The 25,148-nt window shown below is 47.1% G+C and overlaps 1 protein-coding gene across 2 annotated transcripts in view; it reads left to right on the top strand.

Moving 5' to 3' along the window:
* Window positions 1-292: 292 nt before the first annotated feature.
* The window catches only part of mcama (melanoma cell adhesion molecule a), a 37,667-nt gene continuing 12,811 nt past the window's right edge, over window positions 293-25,148 (top strand). For both annotated transcript variants that reach the window (XM_060056425.1, XM_060056427.1), the window contains exons 1-5: window positions 293-527; window positions 22,187-22,317; window positions 23,668-23,896; window positions 24,581-24,651; window positions 24,953-25,040. In XM_060056425.1, the coding sequence (XP_059912408.1) occupies window positions 470-527; window positions 22,187-22,317; window positions 23,668-23,896; window positions 24,581-24,651; window positions 24,953-25,040 (577 nt within the window). In that variant the 5' untranslated portion in view covers window positions 293-469. The remainder of the gene's footprint in view (window positions 528-22,186; window positions 22,318-23,667; window positions 23,897-24,580; window positions 24,652-24,952; window positions 25,041-25,148) is intronic.

Genomic DNA, 25,148 nt, shown 5'->3' with positions numbered 1-25,148 from the left:
TAATTTAGATTAGAATGGAATGCATGATTATTGACCACATGTTATTGTCATTAATTATAATTACATGCTCAAAAGTACCACATAAACAATACTTGAAATAGTGTAGTGATATAAAACAGTTGATATCGCTACAAAAATTCTAAACGAATAATTTGTTGTTTGGTCACTTGGTACTACGGGGTGACGTTGGTTTGACAGAGAATAACTGGATAAATGAGGCAGTAAGTAGGCAGCTAAGTAGTGAGAAAGAGACAGATTAGTGGAAGTCGCCTCCCCTCTCTCTGCAACTATCCCGGCAGTCACCAGTCATCAGCCCTCCACCCCTCACCGGTCCGCCTCCTCCCCTCACTAGTCAGCCCTCCTCTCCTCACCAGACTGCCCTCCACCCTTCACCAGTCTGCTCCCACCACTCACCAGTCAACACCACACTTTCTTCAGGTCGGGACGGTTAACGAAGGGCATCCGGAACATGGCTTTTCCGCACCAGATATTGCTCCTGGCGGTTCTCCACCTGTGTTCGTTGAGCGGTGAGTAGCATCTTGGTTCGGCTCAACATGCGGAGTTTGGATGACCGCGGTATACGCGCGTCTGTGCGCGTTGAGGCGCTTGGAAACGGAGGTCCTTTGGGTAGATGCAGAAAACATGATTTCTTCGTTTATTTAATTGGTGGTAAGCAGTTAGGATGGCAAACGATCGTGTTTTTATACAGTTCTGGCGAACTGGCACGTTGCGTTTTTTTTTTTTTTTTTAAGCTTACCTTCCTCTGAAGGCGCGAAGAGTAGGCCTATAAGTCACCATTTTACATTGTACTTTGTTATAGTTTTTCAATCTGTTCCACTCAACAAAAGCAGACTTTAAGTGACCGTATTCCCAGGAGGAGCTGGTGTCAGTGCCAGTGCCAGCTTCTCCTGGAGGACTCTCCTCTGAAAGACTGTTAATTTCACATTGTGGTGGTCAGTAGTTCACTTATTTGGGCAGTGTATTACCCTGGAGAAACACAATCTAATATAAGGTCAAAAATGGAACAGCAGCGCCGGTTAATGTGATGTTCATGTGATGTCAACCTGAAGGAAAGCCGAGTTGTAATTCAACCATGAGTGGTTTACATACAATGCTGTGATGACTGAGATATAGTCAGAGATATTGGTAATCGGGTAGACCAAGAGGGTTGAGCTCGGATGAATCCCTCCTCATGTATCTGACTGTTTTTCTTCCTTGTTTTTGGTAACCTTATTAGTTTGGTTACAACTGCTCACTCCCCAAACTGGCCGTTTCTGGATTCATCTATTGTAACAATGAGGCACAATGTAGGCTCTGATAAAACATTCAAATGCACCAGAGTAATCAATATATGTTAATTGTAGCAGACAATATATATATATATATATATATATATATATATATATATATATATATATATATATATATATATATATATATATATATATATATATATATATATATATATATATATATATATATAATATATATATATATATATTTGGTACTTTCAAAGCACTCTTTCTTTACTTGATGATATGTCAGCATTGCCATAAATTGTCCCTGCAGGCATAAAGTGCTTGGAGCAAACAGAAAGCCTGTCTTCTGTGGAAGGCAGTTGGAAGGCCCTTCGCTGTGAAATTGTCTGAGTTAAATTAAAGATTTGAATACAATTTGAATAGGTTTTGTTTTTCAGTTTATTATAATTTGAATGACTTTGGGAATTGATCGTTGGGCTCTGACGTCGTTGGGCTATTGTAAACTTTTGTTCGAATATCATTAATTTATTAATGTATAAATAATTTATTAATTTCCTGTATAGAATAAGCATGAATAAAAATAGATTAAGGGCTCACGGTGAGGCAGTACCTTATTATCACAATGTAGTGTGTCTACGAAGCAGAGTGGGCTTGGCCAACAACCGACCACTACCACAACTCTGACCATTTCAGGGGAGTCTTTTCATCCCTATATATTTAATACAGTCCCTCATATTTTTTTCAATGAAAACCATAAACACTTCACTGCCTATGACTGAAAGCAGATGTTTTTTTGAAGGACCAAAGAGCAGCGAGTCCAATCCTTGCATGCATTCAGAGAGAGTTGCTTTGGGAGCGTTTGCTGAAGGGAGGTGAGGGCGTGTGTGCAGCAAACGCACAGCCCCGAACGTTAGTGGTTGTGGACATGGCTGGCCCCCTATATAAGGGGAAGCCACGGGATGTAGGCTGTATAGAGGAGCTGACTTGGAAGAATGTGATATTAACTTAAGTAAGCAGAGGAATTGGCAAGGAACCTATGCTCCAGATCTGTGATACCATTCAACTCACATCTATTCAAGGCTCTCCTGCAGGGTAACAACAATAGAGGCGACTCATTCATCGTACAGGTGGACCACAGTGAAGAGCGACCTGGACTTAATCAGAACTGCATGTCAGAATCTGTGTTTGAGCTGTTGCCTTCACTAAAGGTTTCACTGAAACAAACATCGAAAAGTCAATAATGGAATCCGCTGTCAATTGCTATGATTTACATAGCATTTAGTATTTCCCATCTCCTTCCGCCATTGCCTATTCTAAGACAATAAATTAGGTTTTGTTTTGGTTTGTTGGCCGGAAAATTCAAATCAGTTAAGGTTCAGGTAAATGGGTTTTACTTGAGCTAAAAGCCATGAACCAATTCTGCTTCATGTCTTTCGGTGGACGTGTGGCTGTTGTGTGGAGGCAAGGCGGCCGAAGGCAGAACACTCTGATGAAGCCACGTTACATTGTAGTTACATTGTGGCTGTCTAAATAACTCATCCTGATTCTGTCCGCATCGCCCGATCAATAACCAACTTTATTTTAGTCCAGTGCTTGTGTATGTTTTGCACTGCACCGTTTCAGTTGGACATGACATCCTTTCAACTCAGACTGGTGAATTGATTTGAGGAGACATGCGAGCGTGACCGGGTTACGTTTAGCCGAGCTTTGATATGCCGTCAGTAAAACTCAATCTGAGACTACGAGAGCGATGTTTTTCATCTAGGTAATGGATCCTTGGTTGGATCAATCATGGCCCATCTTGGCACTCTGCACCGGTACATAGCCCTCGGTCCAGAGCCCTGCATCCGCCCTTTCCCACCACTGCTAAAACACACAAACAAGCCTCTACTCACTAAATCTAATTATAAATGAATCTAGTAAAACATTTTCATTTTTATTTTGTTTGTTTTCTAGATAAAATCCCGTCCACAGAATGTACAAATCACTTCACGTTTCTTTGCATTAGGTTTGAATTTGGCACCATATTACTCAGTCCCCTGGGGGACCCGGTGCCTGACAGCCAGGAATCCATGCTGGCACCGCCGGTGCATTCTGGCCAGACGACATTGGCCCTTCATGTAAACAGCAGTGCAGCAACAGCGGCCAGCTCACCAAGGGCCCTCCCTCTAGTCCCTTCATCAGCCACATCAGGCGCGGGACTCCTCTTCCCACTGGGGGTCAGTCGGTCAGCCGCTCTCATCTTACCGACCGCAGGCTAGCTCCACGGTCTAGTAGCGCAAAAACACACCGCACGTTGTTTTTCCTTTCTTTTGATGTAATGTCGTCAAAGCAGAGGACTAGTACAACACATCGTTTAACTTCTTAAGTTAAAGTCAACGTGTTAAAACAAAGAACACACTATTAAGTAGTATTCATTACATTTAAGTGACAGGCCAATCATTTGTGGAAACAAAGAAAGAAATCAATGTAATCAATGTACTGCCCACCAGTAAATACTCTAAATGCACTATGTGTGGCCCTAGTCTCAGGTCCTGTCTGCTAATGTAAACTGTGATGAACCTGAAATAGACTTGGTTATGCGCACAGCTAACACGATTGTTTACAACAGTATTAACACAAGTGTAGTGTGTCAACTGGGAGAGAGTATTTTACTCAACACTAGTACTACGACTGATCTTTAAAGTAAGCAGATGGTTCTTCCTCCACAACCACTTAAGAATGTTCCTTCTTAAAAAAAGATGCAAGTTAAGCAAAAAGAATATCTGGCAACCCTTTTCCCACATCTCCTAACCCCGTCCAATGAATGGCTTAACCCACAAACTATATAATGTAACAAACTTTGAGCTGAAATGGACTGCCAAAATCCTTTGAAACATTCTGTTCAGACAACCATTTATGTGGGAAATATGAGAGAATGCAGAGGGTGAGGGAAATGCAGGGGGTTCCTTCTCCTTCTATGCTCCTCCGGTGTGGGCAGTGGGGGGGTTTGTGGATGCCATGAAGCAAAAGGCCTGCAGCTGTTGGCTCCAGTTGCTCGAGCAGGATTACTGCATTAGACTGAAGTGACAGACAGGCATGACCGATACCGAATGGAGCATACTTGACTCATTGTCTTTCATTAAAGTGAGTGTGCCGTTCTGATCCCCCTCTGCATCCCTTGGAGCCTGGTTATAAAGCTTTTACTGGCAATTGCAAAACATCGATCAGCCAGGAATGAATTCCAAAGTGGGGGGAAAAAGAAGTTGATGGAGGGGAGAAAATGGAATGTCTCTTAGGGAATTTTTTAAATAGTGATCATTACATTTATGGAATGCCTGGTGGTGTTGGCACTATGAATGACCTGAGCCTTTCCCCCTCTAGAGCCTTCCTTACGCTGAGAACTGCCACTTAGCCTTCATTGAGTTCAAACCTGCCCACTGGTGGATCCAAGATATGAAAGGTGGATAAAAGTGTTGAGCTTTGAGGTGGCGAAGGCAATTTGAGAACTAGGGTCGAGTAAAGATATACTTTTTCCTATTCATTTTAAATATTAATTGAACAATCTGATATAGAGTCTCAAAATCCAGAGGTCGTGTGGTGATCTTCGCCAAATCGTATTGCTAGCACGCCTCGTGCTAAGTTTCTGATGAGCTTCAATTCCAAAGGACGACGGCCACTGCTGGCTTAAAATCAGGGACATCAACTGGTTTGTTACTAAAATGTCCGTTATTGAATTGAGAGAAAAATCTATATCAAATAGAACGTGGACCATTTGAACCAAATCAAATGGAATTGTGAAATCACAATACCTTCTACACTAAATCCCCAGGTACGGCTATTTTTCTCTGCAATACAAAGCCATGCGTTTTGAATGATCAAAAGCATTGTTCAGATCAGTTGCCAGAGGATGAGCAAACATCTCCCCCCTAAGCAAAAACCTAAAAGCTTTTGCCCTGCATACTGCATTGCTTTCCACAGTACACAGATCATTGATGTTGGAATGGGATCCAACAGCTGCCACTGTGTACACTGGGTAGGTAAGGTTTAAACCAGACTTTTTTTTTAGGAATTCCCTACACATCGACTATCTCTCCCAGTGCTAAATAAATTCTTCTGAGCCTTGTCTGTATACTCATAACGGTTCTTTAAACAGAGAAAAATCCATAAATGACAAATTTGCCTTAGAGACTAATGCGCCTCTTTTTCGAATCTGCAGATCTAAGCAGTATGTTGAATAACAGTCAATATTGCCCAAAAGAAGAAAAGGCAGACGGGGGTGGGGTAGAGCATTTACAATGGCCTAGAGCCAGGGCTTTAAACTCTATCATGGCAAATCACACACTCTGGAACCAAACCATCCCAGGCCACAAATAATCTTCACTTGGCTTTTGCTTTAAATTTTTATCCATGGACTTTATGACCTAAAAGTGAATTGAAAGAATGTAGGATAGATGTATTCATGTCTCTTTATCATATTTTTTTTTAACCAGTGGCAGTCATATGGCATTAGGAAGGGATAAATATCTCTTACCCATGCGACAGTAAGACTTGTTCCAAACTGTGCTACAACCTTGAAAGTTGAAAGACTTCATTAGTCTCAGAAAGTCTGTTGATAGTCAAAATAATTGTAAAGTAACGCCTTTCCAAAACACTACAAACAGGCTAATGTCATTGTAAGACGTTTTCTTAAAGAAGTGGGCAGAAACTGTGGGCAGAAACTATGAACTATGAACTTGGTTTAGTAGTTGTAACGTGCACACATTTCCACATTGGTGTGCACATGTTTAGCCAGTGCCTAATAGTTAAAAAAAAAAAGAGCATTTTTTTTGTACAAATCAGCACAATTGGACACGAAAAGGGACCATCTTTATATTGAGTGGCGCCCATCTGCAGGACACATGGCCATCTCTAGGGCCGCGTTCCAAGCCTTGGCACGGGGCCGGCTAATGCCACTGGGACCCGCCGAAACCCCTCTGATGTTCTGCTACTTGGAAAACCCCCTCCTTCTCCTGGTCCTTTCACCAAGCGTTTCCTTTCTCCTTCCCCTCTCTTCTTCTGGGACTCAGGGAGCATCTGCACACACACACACACACCTGCCTCCCCATTTATCGGTTGTCAGGCGGATCCATCGGAAGCTGCGGGGGGTTGCCATGCGTGGCTCGGGTTTCAGAGAAATGGTAGACGCCACAATGGTTGGCACCTTGTCCAACCTCTACCTCTCAATCTTACATTGACAAGCCGGCTGCATTCCCTTCAGTACGGTTTGTCTCTGAATTCCTTTCCCAGAATGCATTTTGTCAGTCTTTCTCCGACTTGTGTATTAAAGCGTTACAGCCTGACGACACGTGTATCTTACTATCACAAAAACGTCTACTACTAATCATTTTATTGATGTTAGGGGAGATGGAAGGTTAAAACGAGAATTATCCTAAGGGGGTTAAGGGAAAATTATATTTGGACCATAAGGAACATTTGTTCTAATTTTCGGTCAAATTGTTTTGGTCGATTTGCAGTATCTCTAGTTACTTATTATTTGAATTAAAGAGACCATTGAAAAACGATGTAGAAAAAACCTAACTTGTTTTGTATTGTCATTAAACAAAATACTACCATGTTCAAATAACAAAAGTAGAATAAAATCCATAGAGATGCCACACCACCAGGTTCAGGCCAGTGTGGAGTCCTACACCTGGAGAAGGTTATCCAGGCGGGATCAGATCTCCATCTAACTAAGTCTTGAGGGAGGAAGTTCCCCCCCCTTCCCCCCTACTCCCTAACTCTTGGAGGACGCTTGACAATGAGCAATCCCAACCCAAAATGGAAAAACAAGGTCCCCTATAATTGATTTTACTTTTTTAAAACTGAAAAGGCTTATCCACCGAAAATACACAGGACACTAAAGAGTCCAGTAGCTACACACTGCTAGCCGTAAACTGTATATAGCACAACAACACATTTCGGGTTGTGAGGATGCACTCTCTATTTAGTGCAAGCAATGAAATGTTCTGAAAGACGACAGCTTACTAATGAATAAAATGTATGTATGCAATAAACGGGATGTCGGACACGTTTTATGAAGAAAGCGTTTCCCAAAGCATTGAAAATATGACCCACTTTGTTCTGCTCCATGTACCCAATGTTGACAACATGACATGACATGACTAAGTTACCAACATAAACAAAGAGGAGCTAGGAAAGGAGATGAACTACGTGTTTAAGTTCAGAAGGGGCAATAGCGTGGCTACGCACAGCACAATGACTCATGAGAACATGTTAAGAGTTACATTTAATGCATCTCCCTGTCTGCATGCCTAAGGAGTGGGAAATCTGACAGAAGCTCTATGTCGTTGGATTTAAAGGTCTGAATCCCTGTAATGGATATGATGCCTGTATCAGAACAATTCAAATGCCACAAGCGCCTCTGTCTATTGGATGTTAGCTCCAAACATCCCCTCCAACCATCCCATTGTCTTGTGGAATGTCAGGTGGTCCGGTTTCCTTTTGTTCTCTGGGGTTATGTCAAACTACTTGTCCAACTGATGAACGAGTGTCTCTTGGGGAAGCAGGTAAAAGGATCTTCCCAAGGAGATTCTCTGTATAGCGTTGGGCTCCCAGACACAGTTGCATTAAAAAAATGTGAAATGCTTAAAGGCATTAGTACTAGAATTTTAGTGTTCTGTAGGAGTACGCTAGTTTAGTTTAGTTCTATATACTTCTAATTCTTTGAGTAAGGATAAGTTTGAATTGAGTGTTGTATCGTCAAGGTATTTGTCGAAGCTTTTGGTGTCACACTTTTGAGTGTGACTCCCAACAGCCCCTCTGAATTGTTCTTCCCCTGGTGATTATCCTTAAAAACGATCATATCCCTGTGAAATATAGTAGAGCAGCATCATGTTACCATTGGCCTCATGCCAGGCTGCCTCCCACACTGACGTGGCATCTAACGATAATGAGGTCTGGATAACTCGGGGATGGCTTTGATGGAATGAGTGCAGTTGTGCAGGCAGGACTACATATGCGCATGAATATTCATAGTGACCCTGGGGCCAAGAGAAAGCGTCTCTCCTGGAGGGTGCGCTCTCCCTAATGGAGCGTGCCATCAACATGGTCTGTGTGGGGCTGCTTCTCCTCTGTATGATTGATAGGTAGAAATAGATTTTCATTCAATCCTGATGGCCGTTCACTGGGTTCACTGAGTCCCAGCCCTCGCCTGGCATCGAGGTAGTGTCTTCCTTCCCTATTCTTTTTTTTGACTGTATTGCAAATAACCAAATGAATAATCTTAATTCCCAAAATGACAACGTCCCCTAATTAATCCACACAACCTCCCTAGAACGATGTGGGTGTTGAACGGCGTCACCCGTGTGATGATGAAAGAGAAGCGACCAGTTCCTAGACCTGTCAGCTCTGTGTCGGGGGGGGTCTATGTTAAGTAGCACCCGGAGCACAAAGGGGAATCATCCCAGCGTCATAGCCCATTACTGTTATTGTTGCCCTCAGGCTTAATGATGTTGACGCCTTCTGCATTCGGCTGTGAGCTTTATCACATTATTACTTACCATTCGTACATGTTACCAGAATGAGCGTCATCAACGAACATCATTTTCATACATTACATTGTGGCTTCATGACACTGTGATCTGAAATGAGCGACAGCGACAAATCATACTTCGTATGATTAACAATATCACAATCACAATACAATTTGTTTTGGCCGATTTCGTTCAAACATATTAACAACACGATGCGTTGCTTAAATAAGTGGTGTACAGAAGCTCTCAGTGCGAGTCCGCCTGGACCAAACACGGCCCCTCCTGTTGGCTCCCGGCAGGACAGACGGTCATTAATTCAGGGCTCCCCAGAGTTGCTTTAGGGAGGCGTTTGTTTACTGAGAGTATTGTTTCTAATGGCTGGCCTCAAAGGACACGGTGCTTTGTTTAAGTGACGTGGGTGTGAAGAGAGCGACGAAGGGAGCCGAGGAATAACTGTTGAGCATATGATGGAATGCCATTTGGAACAACACATCTGCTCTGCTTTCCACTCATTGTCTGATCGCCTCTCGGTTATCAGAACCGCTTCACCGTTTTTACCAAGGAAATGTCCCCCAATTACTTGGCTATTTGGATGAGGTTGTGTCAAGACATTATAAGATTATCTCGTAATACAATCATATTGTGTATTATGCAACTTATCACCCATATTATCGTGTCATTTATTTTTGTAATGGCTTGTATTTTGTGTGTTGCAATGCACTATAATGTTAATGCCAGAAACATGTCTAATTAACAATCAACAAAGAATTGTCATTAATGAACTTGAAGAAGTCTTGAACCAAGACTAATTCACGTGGTCAGAGACCAGGACGGACTGTGGATATGGACAGCTCCCATAGTCTCTCACTCTTGTTTTTCTCCCCTCTGCAACATGTACTGATTCTGTATTTCCCTTCATCTCTCCGGACGAGTCTAATAAGGTCATCCTAACCTTACTAAACAGATAAAATAATGTCTTCAAAAATCCCTCTGTTCCACTGGGGGCTCTCAGATAAAAAAGTTGCGTGGACATCAGAAAACACAACGCATCGTCTGCTAACTCCTGTTAATCTCACTGGTCCGCTGCCAGTGGCTGTGCTACGTGCAGGGCAGCAGCGTCCTAGCCCTTCTCATTGTACCGACAGTGTTACCGGCAATCAGTCGAAGGTTCTCAAAATACAAATGTTCAATCTTTTTCTCTGTTGACGACTGTATTAACCACACGTGAATTCAAAAAGACTTGTTTGTCTGACCCAAACAAGCAGTTCCTGCTATACATTTCCGCTTGACATTCCCACAAACTGTAATTATAATCAGAGACTAGCTTAGTCAGCACAAAGAAAACATGTCCTGTGATCTCAAACAGCAGCCAGCAGTTTCTGTTAATGCCAGATGATTATAAATGGCCTAAGATATTTCTCATATAACCTAGAAGTAGATTTCAGATGCAAAATATACAATGTTATAGTGCCAAAAAATGTTTACAAAAATATTATATATATACAGTATATATATATATATATATATATATATATATATATAAACAGATCACGCCAGCAGGCCATATTGTGTGATGGGGTCATTCTGTATCACGGGCCCCAAGCTGTCCAGGGGGAGGTTCTCGCAGTATACGTGAAGCCGTCTCCTAAGCCTGGAAATTAAGTGGGGAGATTAGCCTCCATGTTTGAACTGCCCCCATATGGTCATAGTGATGTGACAGAGACCCTCTAGCTTCCTGTTCCTTACGGATGGCTCCCCAAAGTGCTGTCTGCTCCTCGTTACGTCAAACCGTGTCCTTTCGCCAACGTTCCCCCCACCCGCCCCCCCCCGCCCCGCCCCGCGTGGAACGGCCCAGCTCTGAGAGATACCAAGGGCCCGCTGTCTGTCTATCACCCTAACACACACACGCTACTGTGTTGTTGTACGAGAGAGCTTTGGAGGAACACAGTGGTTTGGTTCTGACCAGCCATGTCTAGAGGCGTAGTAGAGGATGTTTGAGTCATGGCGGCCCCCCACTGGCCGCCACCACCGCCTCCTGCCGGCTTGGCATCTGCTGGAACAGCGGTAGCCCACCGGTGACCTATCACAGGAAGTCAGCCAATTAGATCCCAGGCCGCGGATAACAGGGCCCACCGCCAAATCAGTCAGGACACAAAGCCCACCAGGTGAACACCAGGAGGAACAGACTCAACGCCCACATGAAGTGTGGATACCATGACAGAAGGCGTGTATTTGTAGTGCTATCTGTGTTTTCTATGGCTCGCCCCGTCATCCGTTTTTGTAAGAGATGTGGGAGAAACCAATATGGAATTAGCTCTGCTCTTCCACAATACAATGAAGAACCAAAGTATCTAAAGTGAAGGTACCTAGTTATTTTTATTCAATGAAATGGAGATTGATTAAAAGTATTTAAAGAGGAACATCTTTTAGTGATATTCACAAGAGACCCATGTAAGGAATCAGTAAAACAATGCAGCCGTTCCACTCAGTGCTTGTTGACTGTGATGAACCGGTTGCCAGATTGGGCCGAGCAGAGTGGAGCAGAGCTCCTGTGTTGCGTTCTTCTTGCGTTTACATTTTGTAAACAGCGCAGATTCAAAGGGGGGGGGGGAGCACGCATTTCCTTACATCAGAAACAATTCACTTTGAAAAGCCCCCCCCCCTCCCCCTCCTCTGCCCTCTTATCTGAAAACATCAATTTGATTAGAAACAGCGTTTCATTATTCACAAAGGCATTAGCCTCAACTTGATTAAAGGATCCGGGCGGGGCCCACATCAAAAGGAACGCGTGTCCGCTCGCCGCCGCGCACTTTAATACCATCACCGTTAATTAAAAGTGCGTGCGTGTGCGACTGTCTCGACGTCCACCAACAAAGACTCTTCCTCTCAGTGTTCTAGGAGTTGCTAATTCTCCAGGTCGCCCCCTGTCCGCAGATCAAGGTGATCCGTGTCGGGTCTTTGAACTTGGCATATCAAAGAGCTGGGATAAAGAGATACTTAAATAACCACCACCGGCAGCACCGCCGCCGCCGCCGCTGCAGCACTCTGCCGACGTACCGCTGAGAGACGGGGCGGGTTTCAGAGAGGACGTTATCCCTCTGTCAGCACGGGGAGATTTGTTATCTTTTTGTGCGGCTCTTTTTTTGACTGGTTAATAAATCCTCGCTTTTTCACGTCGCGTCGCCCCCCCCGGCGTCGCACTGCTGCACCATTAAAACACAAAAATGTCCTAATTGGTGGGGCTGTGAATCCCTCCGTATATCACAGAGGCTGTTTCTCCCTTCATGTTCAAAGACCTTCCCCTTCCTGCCTGGCGTGCCTTTGGTCCCGGAGACGTTCACCTGGACCCCGAGTGGATTGCGATGCACTGATCCGCTGATAGATAATTTATCGGTGTTAGAGGGGTGGTCCGACGCTAGGCGTCTCCGCGTTGTCTCTCTGCGGGCTCGGCCTTATCCGGTCGCATCACACCACAGTGTCTTAACGCCTCGTGCCCACTGCCTCCGTCCGTTGACTGATCCCCATTGACTTTGAATGGGGACGGACGCGCAATGCATTGTGGGTCCGGGCGCTGAAGGCTCCGTCAAAAAGTTGAAACATTTTTCAACTTTTTCGGCAGCGACGGATCCGTCATCCAATCAGACCCTGGAAAGCCCCCCCCATCCAGGAGAACGTGTGTGTGTGTGTGTGTGTGCGCGCGTGTGTTTGTGCTCGTCTGTGTGTTGGTGTGTATGTGTGTGCATGTGTGCGTGTGTATGTGTGTTGGTGTGTGTGTGTATGTGTGTGCGTCTGTGCATTGGTGTGTGTGTGTGTGTGTGTAGGGAGGTAGGGGTGGGTGCAGGATTTGCTGTGGCTACACAGGTGTAGTTGGCATGGAGGAGGCAATACTTAAAACTTTGTGTGTGGTCCCCCCCCCCTCCTCCTTCGTTGTTCCCCCTCCCCCACATATCCCTGGTGCCGCCCCCTCCCCCGGTCTGCTCCCTCCCACATTCACAAGACAAATGGCACAGGTGTCCCATAGAGGGCTCCCAGCACCCCCCTCCCCCCTAGCCCCCATATTCCTTAAGAGGAAGTGGAATAGTGAGGGGGGGCGGACCTCCCAATTGTTAACAGCTGCCTGAGTCAGTGGGGAAGACTCCGCCCCCCCTTCTCTTTTGTCATTGATAACCACGCACGCAAAATGCACACACACACACACACACACACACACACACACACACACACACACACACGCATAGTACACACACACACACGCATAGTACACACACACACACACACGCATACAGTACACGCACACACACACATACACACACAAACACACACACGCATACTGTACACACACATACACACACAGTCCAGGGAACGGGGCGACCGCATCGCTCCTCCTCAAGGTCCCGGCGCAGGGGTCCGTACGCTCCCACACCCCCGGTCTGTGAAACAAGAGGGTCTCTCAGCGGTCGAAATAACTCTGTGTGTGTCGCCAACAACTGGACTCCCACCCAGCTCCCAGAGATCAGAGATAATAAAGAGCAGGAGGTTCTCTCATGCTCCCTCTGTCCCCAGCCATGCCGGGGCGGGGGGGGGGACACACAGGTCATTGTGCGCTCGACCTCTAGGACGGCCGCGGCCCCCGGGAGCTACCAGACCGGGGCGTCGTGCGGACGCCTCTCTCCAAAGGCCCGTGTCACTCTGAAACACGCAGCGCGCTTGTTGTGAAAACAGATAAAGCTGTAAATCTCCCGAGGCCGTCAGCCCGGAGGAGCCACCCTGAAGGTGAGCCTTCAAGGATCACCAGAAGCTGACCCCCTGTGACCCTCGCTGGCGCTATCAACAGTACCCCAGCCCCCACCGGATCCACCCCTCCTGCACACGTCTGCCTCCTCCCTATCCCGCCGTAAGCCCCGGGTTGTTGTTCTACCTCCCTCCCTCCAACCAGCAGATCCCCTCCCCTTCACGCGGCCCTGGTGCTGCGGGCACCGAGGGGACAATGCTGGGCTGATTTATGAGACTAAACAATGACGACAACCCGGGCCTGCCAGCCACTATCCCCACCCTAAGCCTGGGTGTCATTCGGCTTTCTTTGCTACTTTCAGGACCTGTGGTGCTTAGCCAGCCCTGGCATTGCTAATGCATAGCTGCCGGCCGGGTGCTGATGGTTGGGTTGATAAGATGAGAGCCGATAACGTCAGCGCTGCGTCGGGGCCCACACACACACAACACTGCGGCTTCTCTCCGCTATCAGCGCGTCAGCGGCCCTTTGTATGGATTCATCCGGGCCTCAGACCGCAGCGTTTCAGCGGCCCACTGGGACAAAAGCACCTCGTCCACTGGACTTAATGGCGTAAAAAAACTAAAGCATGTAAAAGGTTGAAACCATGTTTAGAAACAAAGTGTTTATTTCAAGTTATGCCTCATTGTGTGTGTTATCATGGACGTCTGATTTTAAAAAGTTTGGACTGAATTAAACAAATTCCAATTATTTGATACCATTAATACCATAAGATATATGGAAAAATAAAAGCATCCGGGGAAAAATGGAGAGAATGCAATTCACAACCACATCCAATCCTCTCTCTCTCTCTCTCTCTCTCTCTCTCTCTCTCTCTCTCTCTCTCTCTCTCTCTCTCTCCATCTCTCTCACACTCTCTCTCTCTCTCTCTCTCTCTCTCTCTCTCTCTCTCTCTCTCTCTCTCTCTCTCTCTCTCTCTCTCTCTCTCTCTCTATCTCTCTCACACTCTCTCTCTCTCTCTCTCTCTCTCTCTCTCTCTCTCTCTCTCTCTCTCTCTCTCTCACACTCTCTCTCTCTCTCTCTCTCTCTCTCTCTCTCTCTCTCTCTCTCTCTCTCTCTCTCTCTCTCTCACACACACACACTCTCTCTCTCTCCCTCAGTCTATCCCTCCCCCCTCCCTCCCCCTCTTTCGGTTCCCCTCTCTTTCTTTGTTTCTGTCTCACTCTTTCTGTCTGTCTGTCTCTTTCTGTGTGTGTGTGTGTGTGTGTGTGTGTGTGCTTGTAACAGTGTGTGTTTGTCTGTGTGTGTGTGTGTGTGGTGTAGGTGTGTGTGTGTATTTGTGGTTGCGTGCATGTGCGTGCGTTTGTGTGCGTGCGTGCATGTGTGTGTGTGCAGCAGGCGAGGGTCTCTGGACTTGGTTCAGTGTGCCACCTCATTAAGGCAGCGGTGTGTGCACCTGTGATCACTCTGATATTCTCTTTGAGGGCATTAAGCCTCCGTCAGCGGGGGGCCGAGGAGGAGCGGCCAACCGCTGCCCGTTTGATAGCTGTGTCTCGGGAGGGGTCCGACATAGCTCGTCCTGCTGTTGGACAGGGGCAAACACACACACACACACACACATAGATGGGAACTATTATACCCTGGCAAAATTGCAAAATCAAATCCTAGACTACAACTGGCAGATATGAAGCATGATAAGAATAACCCTAACCCTAAAAGCCTTCACATTTCACACATACACACTCTCGATGTTGGTACTTTCCCGTGGGCAATGCGGTGGTTCACGGGCCCCTCTTGTCGCGGCGGTCCTGCTGTGAGACGTCCTGGGACATGCGGCCGCCGCGGGCCAGCCGCTCTCCGGGGGGATATCCCGTTACCGTGGTGACCGCGGGTCAGGAATAAGGAGCGCTTTTGTCAGTGTCTGCCGGCGGGGGGGATCTGCTGTCGACGTCGGCCTGGCAGGGAGGAGGTCTTATTATGTTGGAATAACAGCCGTGCACACCTGGGCCCCCGCCTCTCCTCTTACACTCTCTTGTCATATCAGAGGCAGCGGTGTCTGAATGTCACTTTTGAGTCTTACTTCGGGCCACTGTTATCACTGGGCTTTTGATAATAATAATAATGTCTTTCGTGAGCAATAGGCAATGAATATGCTGGTTGATATCACATTTCTAAAAAAGCAGAGCCCAGTGAGCTGGTACACTTTAAACTCTGTATCCAGTGCACTATAGGGATCTCTGCCATCCCGCTACCTTTTTGTACATTTGTACATTTCGTATGAAGACCTGCAGCACAGCTGTGAGCCATGGACCTCAGGGTGATTCGATTTGTCATCCCTCCTTCTCTCATGTACTCACGGATCTCACACCTCCCTGTTTTAAAACACACACGTTCACTGTTTGACTACCCCCCAAACCCCCCCCCCCCACCCACCACCACCCATTGCAGATGCAGTATTTACCCTGTTGACCTTTAATGAGGTGTCAGCTCTCCCTGCTCTCCATGGCCTCCATCCCTCGGTGGCGAGCTCATGGCCGACTCACTGTCAACACAGACGCAGCCAGCATAAATAACCCATCCCCTCATGATCCTTTAATGAAGCCTCTGCCACAGGGTGGGGTCCTGAAAGATGAATGCACCTCCTTAAGAAGTCCCCCACCCAGATAACGAGCGCGCCTTCCCTCTGAGCCCCCGAGCACCGGGGACCTCTGGGGGCTGTTGTTGTGTCAGGGGCCGGGGAAAACACACCGGAATCAATGTCACACATTAGTCAACGCGTCGCCACGCGGCACGCGGTGCGCCACGAGTGCATGGGACCCGAGCGGTCGTCACGGCGACTCTGACCCGTTCCGTGTTCGACGGGAGTCTCACGGGGTCCCAAAATACACTTTCATGTCGTCTCACACCCGCCGGAGCGAATGCTACTGGCCGGGAGACGTTTTGTCCGCGGCACCAAGAAAGAAGCCCTTGCATGCACCCAAAAGCTCTGGCATTGTGCTGCGGTGTGTGTGGCGTGTGTAGTGAGTGTGTGTGTGTGGTGTGTGCGGGCGAATAAAAGGTACGCTTCTCAGGAGATCTGAGCCCGCTCCTTCTCGGCCCTTTGTCGGCCGCTAAGCTTGTCTCAGAGACTTTTGAGCTCTGTGAAAAGACTGACCCGGGGATGGGAACCACCACAGAGATTTGTGCCGGAGGCTGGCCTCCAAAAAGCCACAAGCATGTCAGCGGAGTGTGTGTGTGTGTGTGTGTGTGTGTGTGTGTGTGTGTAGAGGGTTGGGGGGAGTCTCGTCTCTGCACTTCAGAGCTGAATGTGTATATATAGTCTTTGATGTGAGATAAGACACACACCCTCCGATGCACACACAGAGACACACAGCCCTCACTGCAAAGATCACACAAAAATGTGTGTGTGGAGAAATCCTCTCATCTCTGGGCTCTGCAGCAGGCCTACTCCCACCTGCTCCCCCCCATACCCCCCCCCCCCCCCCCCCCCCTCCTGGATGTCCGTCAGAACTCGGTACGAACACATACACATGACCCCCCCTAGGCTGGTATTGATTGCAGCGTGTAAGAGTAAAGCAGGTCACTGCCCCCATTCAGGCTACATGCTGCAGTGGGCCGGTCTCAGCATGCTGGGCAATGGAATCCCATTCTAAGATCTGTTTTAGCCCGTAAATTGCTATTATGGTTTCATGGCCAGTCAGGGTATATGATAAACCATCTTAGGTCTAGTTCCCCCGAAAAATAAAAGACATGTGGAAACGGTATTGCATCCATGGTAAAGAACGGAAGATGGCTCAGAGGTTGAGATAGCCCTCGCTGTATAAACAATAAACCAGAACTCATCGTGGTCAAGAAAGTTTTTCCAGGCACGGCGGGATCGCTTAATATTAGTGAGGCTGACCCTGCAGGCAGAGGAGGTTGAGTGTGGGAGCCCTGCTTATACAGGCACAAGCACCAAGTCAAAATAGGGAGAGCCCAGGTTGTGGTTGGCGGGCGCACATCAGCATAATCCACTAATTGCGCTGAGCGGGCCCCTGCTCTAGCGCCGGATTCCGCTTCGTGTTTACCCCGTTTATCAGCAGAAACACGCGGCACGTCGCTGAGCGCATGGCTGGCCAGGCATGCGCGGAGGGGCCATTCGATTAAAATGAAAATGAGGCCAACTGTTGGTGTCACAGCTGATTAGGAAGCTGACCGGTGGCTGAGGGGGACCCCCGGAGCCCCAGCCTGACGGGCTTAATCAGAGAGGGGAGGCTAACGTTGGGAGCGCCGGGATTAGGCTCGGCAGCTATTGTCCGCGCCTTTGGTGCATAATGAGCCACTGTATGCCAAGATGTCCCCTCCTCTCGCCTTTCTAACCCCACCAAGGCTCCTCTGTCCCCGCTGTTGTCCCAAGCTGGTTGTCGGGGTCTCTCTGTCCAGGCCGGGAACAATGCCCGTCTACCCCGCAAATTACTGAGCGCGCTCATTTGTTGCCCCAAACGACCATTGTTTCCGTTCGTACTTGATGGCCATTAACTAAGATTTAGCTAAGTAGTTTGAGTTAAGCTGTACTAGCTGTAACCTTTTTAAAAAAAATGCCATAAAAAGCGATGTGATAGCCCCTTAGGTTCATGCCAAAAGACAAATAAATTTGTCCGCTATATTACATTTATATATTACAAGAATTTGTCCAACAAAGCACTCAATACTAAGATATAAACAAAGGAGCCTCTTTTATCAAGGGATTTGAAATGTTGTGATGCTCCCTTCTTGGCTCTCCTCGATTGTGTGGACAAACCCGAGTAATGGTGTTGTGGAGAAGTGCTGACCTTTTCTGTTCTCCAAGCCAGAACCGTTGCTCCAGGGTGACAAGGCCCTGTCAACACGGTCAAATATGCCTGTCAACACGGCCAAATCAAATCACCAGATTTGTAAAAAAAACAGATTTGTTTTTTTTACAAAATATATCTTGTCTTAATCGTCCAGTTGCAGACGTCCAGACACAGAAAAGCACAGATAACATGAACTCAACACTGCAGACCCAACACAACCCAGACTGTGTGCATGCACACAGAGTGGAGAGCAGATAAGGCCGGCCCCAGGGTGGATTTGGGAGTCAAATCCCCCGGTAGCCCCCCCTGGTGCTAATCCGATTAGCGTGAAAAGTTACCACTACAGCCCCCATAGAGACGGGTCATCTCGTACATGGACTGCGATGTGGCCTCCCCCTGCCAGCCACTAGCCCCTCCTCTGTCCCCCCCCCCCCTCCGCAGTGTTCCTCCCCGTATCAACATCCTCTGGGTGCACGATGAACGCTCTCAACCTCAGCTTGTTCTTGAGCCTCTCTGGCTGAGGCGGCGGTCCTGTGGGCCTCTCCCTCCAGGTGTGGGAACAATGGGGCGCGCGTCGATGCCTCAGAGGCACGGCTGACCGAGCGCGGGGGCCCGACTGTTGCGACTGGACTGGAGGGACTTATATGGAGCGAGAGGCAGTGCCCCGTGTTGGTGTTGAGGAGAGCAGGGAGGCGTGTGTACATGTACCATGTTAACCATATGTTAAAGGTGCTGCATAATTGACAGCCTCCATTTGAGTCTTGGACGTAAGAAAAGCCTTGGCCGTCTGTCGGATCAAATCAGAATCAGTCAAATGTTTTGTGAGAATATCTGACTACGTCTGCCTCTGTATGAGACAAGTTTGATTTTAGACTGCTCCTGGCTTGATATTGACCAATCAGGGCGTCTCTTCCCTTATTGGTTAGGGGAATCCATCTTGCCTGCTGATCACAGGGGCATTAAATGCACTTAATATAAATGTTTTAGGTTGTAAAGTTTCAAAATCTTGGTCTTTTCTGCGCTCTTTTTAGAACTTGCCAATCTTACCTGGACCTTTAACTCTCTTAGAGCTTCAGTGTCAGATAAAAATGACATTGATTTGAAAACAAAATCCATGCTGTATCACGGGGGTCGGCAATAGGCGGACCGCGGTCCGGGTCCGGACCCAACTGACGTCCTCTCCGGACCGAGACACAATTGCAACAATAATATTAATAATGCGATTATTTTTTTCTATACCGTATTGGTCCGAATATAAGACAGCCTTTTTTCCAATCGAAATAGGTCCGAAAAAGTCGGGTCGTCTTATATTCGGGGTCTAGTATTCAGAGCGCAGTTTCTCTTCTTCGCCTCTCCCTTTAAATGTCAATACACATTCGCGGCCGCAGGTTGCGCCAGAAATTGGTTCCGGGAAGAAGTAGTCCAGCGTCCTTAACAACCAGACCGTTACCGGTGTTTAAAGACAGGCTGACCATTAGAGACAAGTGGCTCAAAAGTGGGTCAGGTCAATCAACAACAGCGGAGGAGCTATGATGCCAATTTTAAAATAATGGTCGTCAATAAGGCAGAGTCAAGTAACAACTGCCAAGCTGCCAAGATGTTTGGGGTCACGGAGTGTAACGTAAGAAGATGGCGAGCACCAAAATAACGTCTCAAAGACGTCAACAGTCAGCGCAAATCCTACCGTGGTCCTCAAAGTGGCCGTTTCAGTGAGGTTGACCGGAGAGTTTTTGAAAACGTCAGAGAAAACGCGCTTTGGGCGGAGCCGGTGGAAGCGGAGCAGCTGGGGAGCGATGACAGCGAGAGCAAACACAGCGGGGCAGAGGACGTGTGTGAGCGATTAGACAGAGATCGGAGGAGAAGTTTTGGCTTAATTTTGGTTAAGTTTAGTTAAATATGTGGCCTGTATTTTTCTATGTTATTTAAAAATGTTCCCAATGTTGCTTGATATAAATTTTTAATCATACTGTACATATTTTGCCTTGAAAGTGCCGTGGCCTTTACTGGCATTATTATTATTGTCATTGATATAACAAGTGTTTAATTCACTGTTCTTTGTTCTGCAAATCTGGTCTGCAAATCTGTTTGTGTTGAAAAACGGGGGGTCGTCTTATAATCAGGGTCGTCTTATATTCGGACCAATACGGGTATATATAATTTTGACCAAGAGATTTTAACAACTCATGTTTGGGTGACTTTTATAAACCCGTTAAATACATTAAATTAACTATAACTTTATGGTAGGCTATGTTTTTGCTTAAACCTTATAATGCCAGTAGCCAATCAGATGATAGCCTGCCTCTGGCCTGCCCTACGAGCTGTGCGACTGGTGCACGCAAGCGCGGCAAAATTGACAGAAGAAAAGAGTGCCTTCAGTTGAGAGAGAAAGCTTCATTGCAGTTGAAGAGAAAGGTAGATTGTGAGAACAGAGCTTTTAAAGAGGAGTGTTCATTCTGCCTGCATGCAGCTCTAAGCCTGTGTGCCTGATCTGCTCCGAGACGGTGGCGGATAGTCAGTTGTTGACCAAACAGACACTGATACTACTAGCGCCTTAAGTACTTATATTGGCTAAATATGCCTCTGAATCATAATGCACACCTTGACTGTTGGTACATAAAACACATGCAGTCCTATATCAGTGAAAACAACGGTCATAAAAAATGTGTGATAGACCCCCGGACCCAAGCTTGAGGATTTTTTTTGAAACTGGACCCATTAGGATTTTAATTGCCTACCCCTGCTGTATCACTTAATCTTTCACTAGTCCATAGTGAAAGAGTCACTATGGATAAGATAAATACCAATGGGAAGATATTATAATAAGGCTTAGGCGGTATGACAGTATTACGGTATATCAGGGTATTTATCATTCAATACCATCAGAAATACACACGCTCCTCTTTCCATTAAACCTTTTCAGACATCCTATGAATACATTCTTTATTATGTTGATATGTATTTGGGCCAAGTTTTGAAGCAGGATATATGATTAAATAGTCGATATTTAAGTCTTTGCCGTTGCATTGTTATGAGACTGAGAGGTTCGTTCCCCCCCCCCCCCCCCCCCCCCCCCATTTCAATAACGACGCATTAATGGCAGCGCAGCGCTGCTATGTATTAAAACAATCACACATCTCAGTAGCAGTTTATTTAGCATGAAAGTATATGTTTTTCAAGTTAGGATAATATTGGTTATAAAACAGATCAACAGGTTGACTATTATTCGATTATTATTAGATCATCAGTAAGATCACTAAGTTGGCAAATTGCATATAAGACACATAGTAGACATAGTAGGCTAGACAATGTCATACCTTCTACAATGACTTCTAACATCAGCAGCTCAGCTCTAATTTTCCCCATATTACCGTCATATACATTATGCCCTAGTGAAATGTCATGGAGGTACGGGGGTACGAACAAAAAGATGTAGAATACAATCGACACTAGAATAGTAGCAGGCCTCCAACATTGCTGGCAAGCACTCTCATCTCCGGGTTTGTCCGGGCTCCCCTGTTGACGCCTCGGGAACCCATTCTCTGGCTCAGGATGCAGCGATGTGGCTACACTTAGCCTTGAGGGGAGAGAGACCGAGAGAGAGAGAGAGAGACTGTTTCTGGGAGAGCGAGATGTGTGGGGAATGAGAGCTCTCCACGGATAGATAATGCAACGTGTTGATTTTTGGCGTGTTTAAAAACCGACCTTAAATTGGGCTGCAGTCGACACCCAAAGACAAATGATGTCTCAGTTCACCTTGTGGAAGACTAGCTGGAGCCTTCATGTTCTGAAGTACCGAAGGCTAACAGATGTGCTGTGTGTGTGTGTGTGTGTGTGTGTGTGTGTGTGTGTGTGTGTGTGTGTTTTCCACAGTGTGGGCTAAAGTGGAGCTGACTATGGATGAGACTGTGGAGGCGTATAGAGGCGACTTGGTCCAGATCCCCTGCCAGTACAACTTCACTGACAACGCCAAGCCCAGCCTGGTCATGATCCAGTGGTTCGTGGTGAGTCCGGCGGCCGCGGGCCAGAACCCCGCTGTGGCCTTGGGCTTTGTTTCCCCATCGCTGATCTCTCAAACATCATTTCTTTTCATTCTGTTTCATCTCTTTTCAATTTCACTTGTACTTTTCTTTAACTGCGTCTGGAATGATGTTACAAACGGCCGTGTCGGCAGCAGTTGACCCGCTGTCCAATGCGGGCGTGTTGGACGGTAACACAGAGTCACTGCCATGTGTGGGCTGCTCTGTAATGACGCCTACCATCCTTACAGTGGTTCCCACGTCTCCGTGACCTTGTATCCTTGCTGGGCCTCACCGGTCCAGACGTCATTTTTGACCAATGGCAGGCGGCTGTGCATTGGGTGGCGTGTGTGAAAGCGTTGACTAATGAGGCTGTTTCCAGAACACTGCAGCGTTAGAGGCACAATTTAGCGCTGCGTTTTGGTCACAAACCGGCCATCCAGTCTGTGCGAACACACCATTTTAGATCTTGTTTTAAAATAAGCACAGGGCCTTTAATGGAGGAGAGAGTAGAGGACACACTGAAGGAGAGAGTAGAGGAGGAGAGAGTAGAGGAGGAGAGAGTAGAGGAGGAGAGAGTAGAGGACAGACTGAAGGAGAGAGTAGAGGAGGAGAGAGTAGAGGACAGACTGAAGGAGAGAGTAGACGAGGAGAGAGTAGAGGAGGAGAGAGTAGAGGAGGAGAGAGTAGAGGAGGAGAGAGTAGAGGACAGACTGAAGGAGAGAGTAGAGGAGGAGAGAGTAGAGGACAGACTGAAGGAGAGAGTAGAGGAGGAGAGAGTAGAGGACAGACTGAAGGAGAGAGTAGACGAGGAGAGAGTAGAGGACACACTGAAGGAGAGAGTAGAGGACACACTGAAGGAGAGAGTAGACGAGGAGAGAGTAGAGGACACACTGAAGGAGAGAGTAGAGGAGGAGAGAGTAGAGGACACACTGAAGGAGAGAGTAGAGGACACACTGAAGGAGAGAGTAGAGGAGGAGAGAGTAGAGGAGGAGAGAGTAGAGGAGGAGAGAGTAGAGGAGGAGAGAGTAGAGGACACACTGAAGGAGAGAGTAGAGGAGGAGAGAGTAGAGGAGGAGAGAGTAGAGGAGGAGAGAGTAGAGGACACACTGAAGGAGAGAGTAGAGGAGGAGAGAGTAGAGGACACACTGAAGGAGAGAGTAGACGAGGAGAGAGTAGAGGACACACTGAAGGAGAGAGTAGAGGAGGAGAGGACAGAATGAATGAGAGTAGAGGAGGAGAGAGTAGAGGATTTAATGAAGGAGAGAGTAGGAGAGTAGAGGATTGAATGAACAGCGTCTTCCTTGTCCCCCCCCCCCCCCCCCCGCCCACCAGAAAGCGGCCGAGAGCGGTCTGCGCACGCGCATCTTCTACAGCGACAACGACCAGGAGATGGTGGACGGGGACACCGAGTACAGCACGCGCATCCAGGTCAACGCCGACCCGCAGGGCTCCGTGCTGACGCTGCAGGACGTGCTGCTGCTCGACGAGCGCGAGTTCATCTGCCAGGTGAACGGCCTGGCGGCGGGCAACGCCGAGGGCAGGACCAACCTCCGGGTGTTCGGTGAGTAGGGGTCCGGAGACACGCCCTCGCATGCTCAGGGGGACCCCCCCCCCACACCCTCTTCCTCCACACAGAGGTCCACCGCACCGCCTCGCCCATCCAAGACAACCCTGGTTTTCTTTTGCACGGCGCTCTTTGTCTTCTCAATGTTGGTCTGTGGATCACGTTAATGTTCATGTTCTTTTATTTGTCAAATGCTCAAAATAAAAGGCGAAGCAGTCACGGAAGGCACTGACCTATTTGTATCCCAAGCTCTCCTAACAATGCAAAGAAAATAGATAAGAGATTAAGAGCAAGTTACATCAATTAAGAACAAAATAAGAACAAAATAGATCAAATAAACTAGAATATATGTAGTAAGTAAGTATATATATATATATATATATTTGGGTAATGTATACAATATGATATATGATGATATATGTTTTGGGGGTGTCCATGTTGCTGAGCAAACCTCATACTTTAGAGACACTCTTCCTGAGAAAGGAGAAACAAGTTTGCAGATGTACTGATACTTGGGAAAGAAATGGTCGCTAGGTGTAGTGGTACCGATATGTTTGACCTGCTATGATTCAGAGTGTTATAAAAAGATTTTACTACGATCTGAGGCCATACGTCAGAAACAGTTCAAATGTGAGCAGATGTTTTCATCATCCTCCGCTAAAGGGTTCTCTCCCCCTCCAGCTCCGCCACAGCCCCCCGTGATCGAGGGGGTCCTTACGGGGATATCGGTGACCAACGAGGCCTTGTCTAAGGTGGGTGTACGACTGTACGTCCGCTCAGCCCCAGAGTCAGCTCTCAATATCCATGATGACATAATTGAACCGAATTACTTCCTGAAGTATTCATAACCGAACCCGGAGCTCATATTCTATATCTCCTGCTTACTGCAGTCCGGGTGTCTGTGTTTTACCAGAGAGAGGGCTCTTAGTACATTCTGGAAAGCTATTTTGAGTTTTATTAGCATTTCGTCTGACTTGGTTGTAGCGCGGCGTGGCTGTTAAGCAGCCGCCCTGAACAGCAGTTAACTCTCTCTCCCGGTGGAACCGGTCTCAGGTGGCGTCGTGCGAGGCGCAGAACAGCTTCCCCAAGCCCAACATCACCTGGTACCGCAACGACCTTCCCCTGGTGCCCGTTGAAGGATGTGAGTCCCTGGGCTACTGGAGCAGTATTCCTCAACACTACTGCATTATATTCCTCGTTCATGTCATTTGGGCCGTTTTTTATAAAACTTTTGTAATAGGCAAGGCTA

This window comes from Gadus macrocephalus, chromosome 7 (assembly GCF_031168955.1).
Source record: "Gadus macrocephalus chromosome 7, ASM3116895v1".
Lineage (NCBI taxonomy): Eukaryota > Metazoa > Chordata > Actinopteri > Gadiformes > Gadidae > Gadus > Gadus macrocephalus.
The sequence above is the reverse complement of the archived record's forward strand: the minus strand, read 5'-3'. Positions and strand labels throughout refer to the sequence as shown.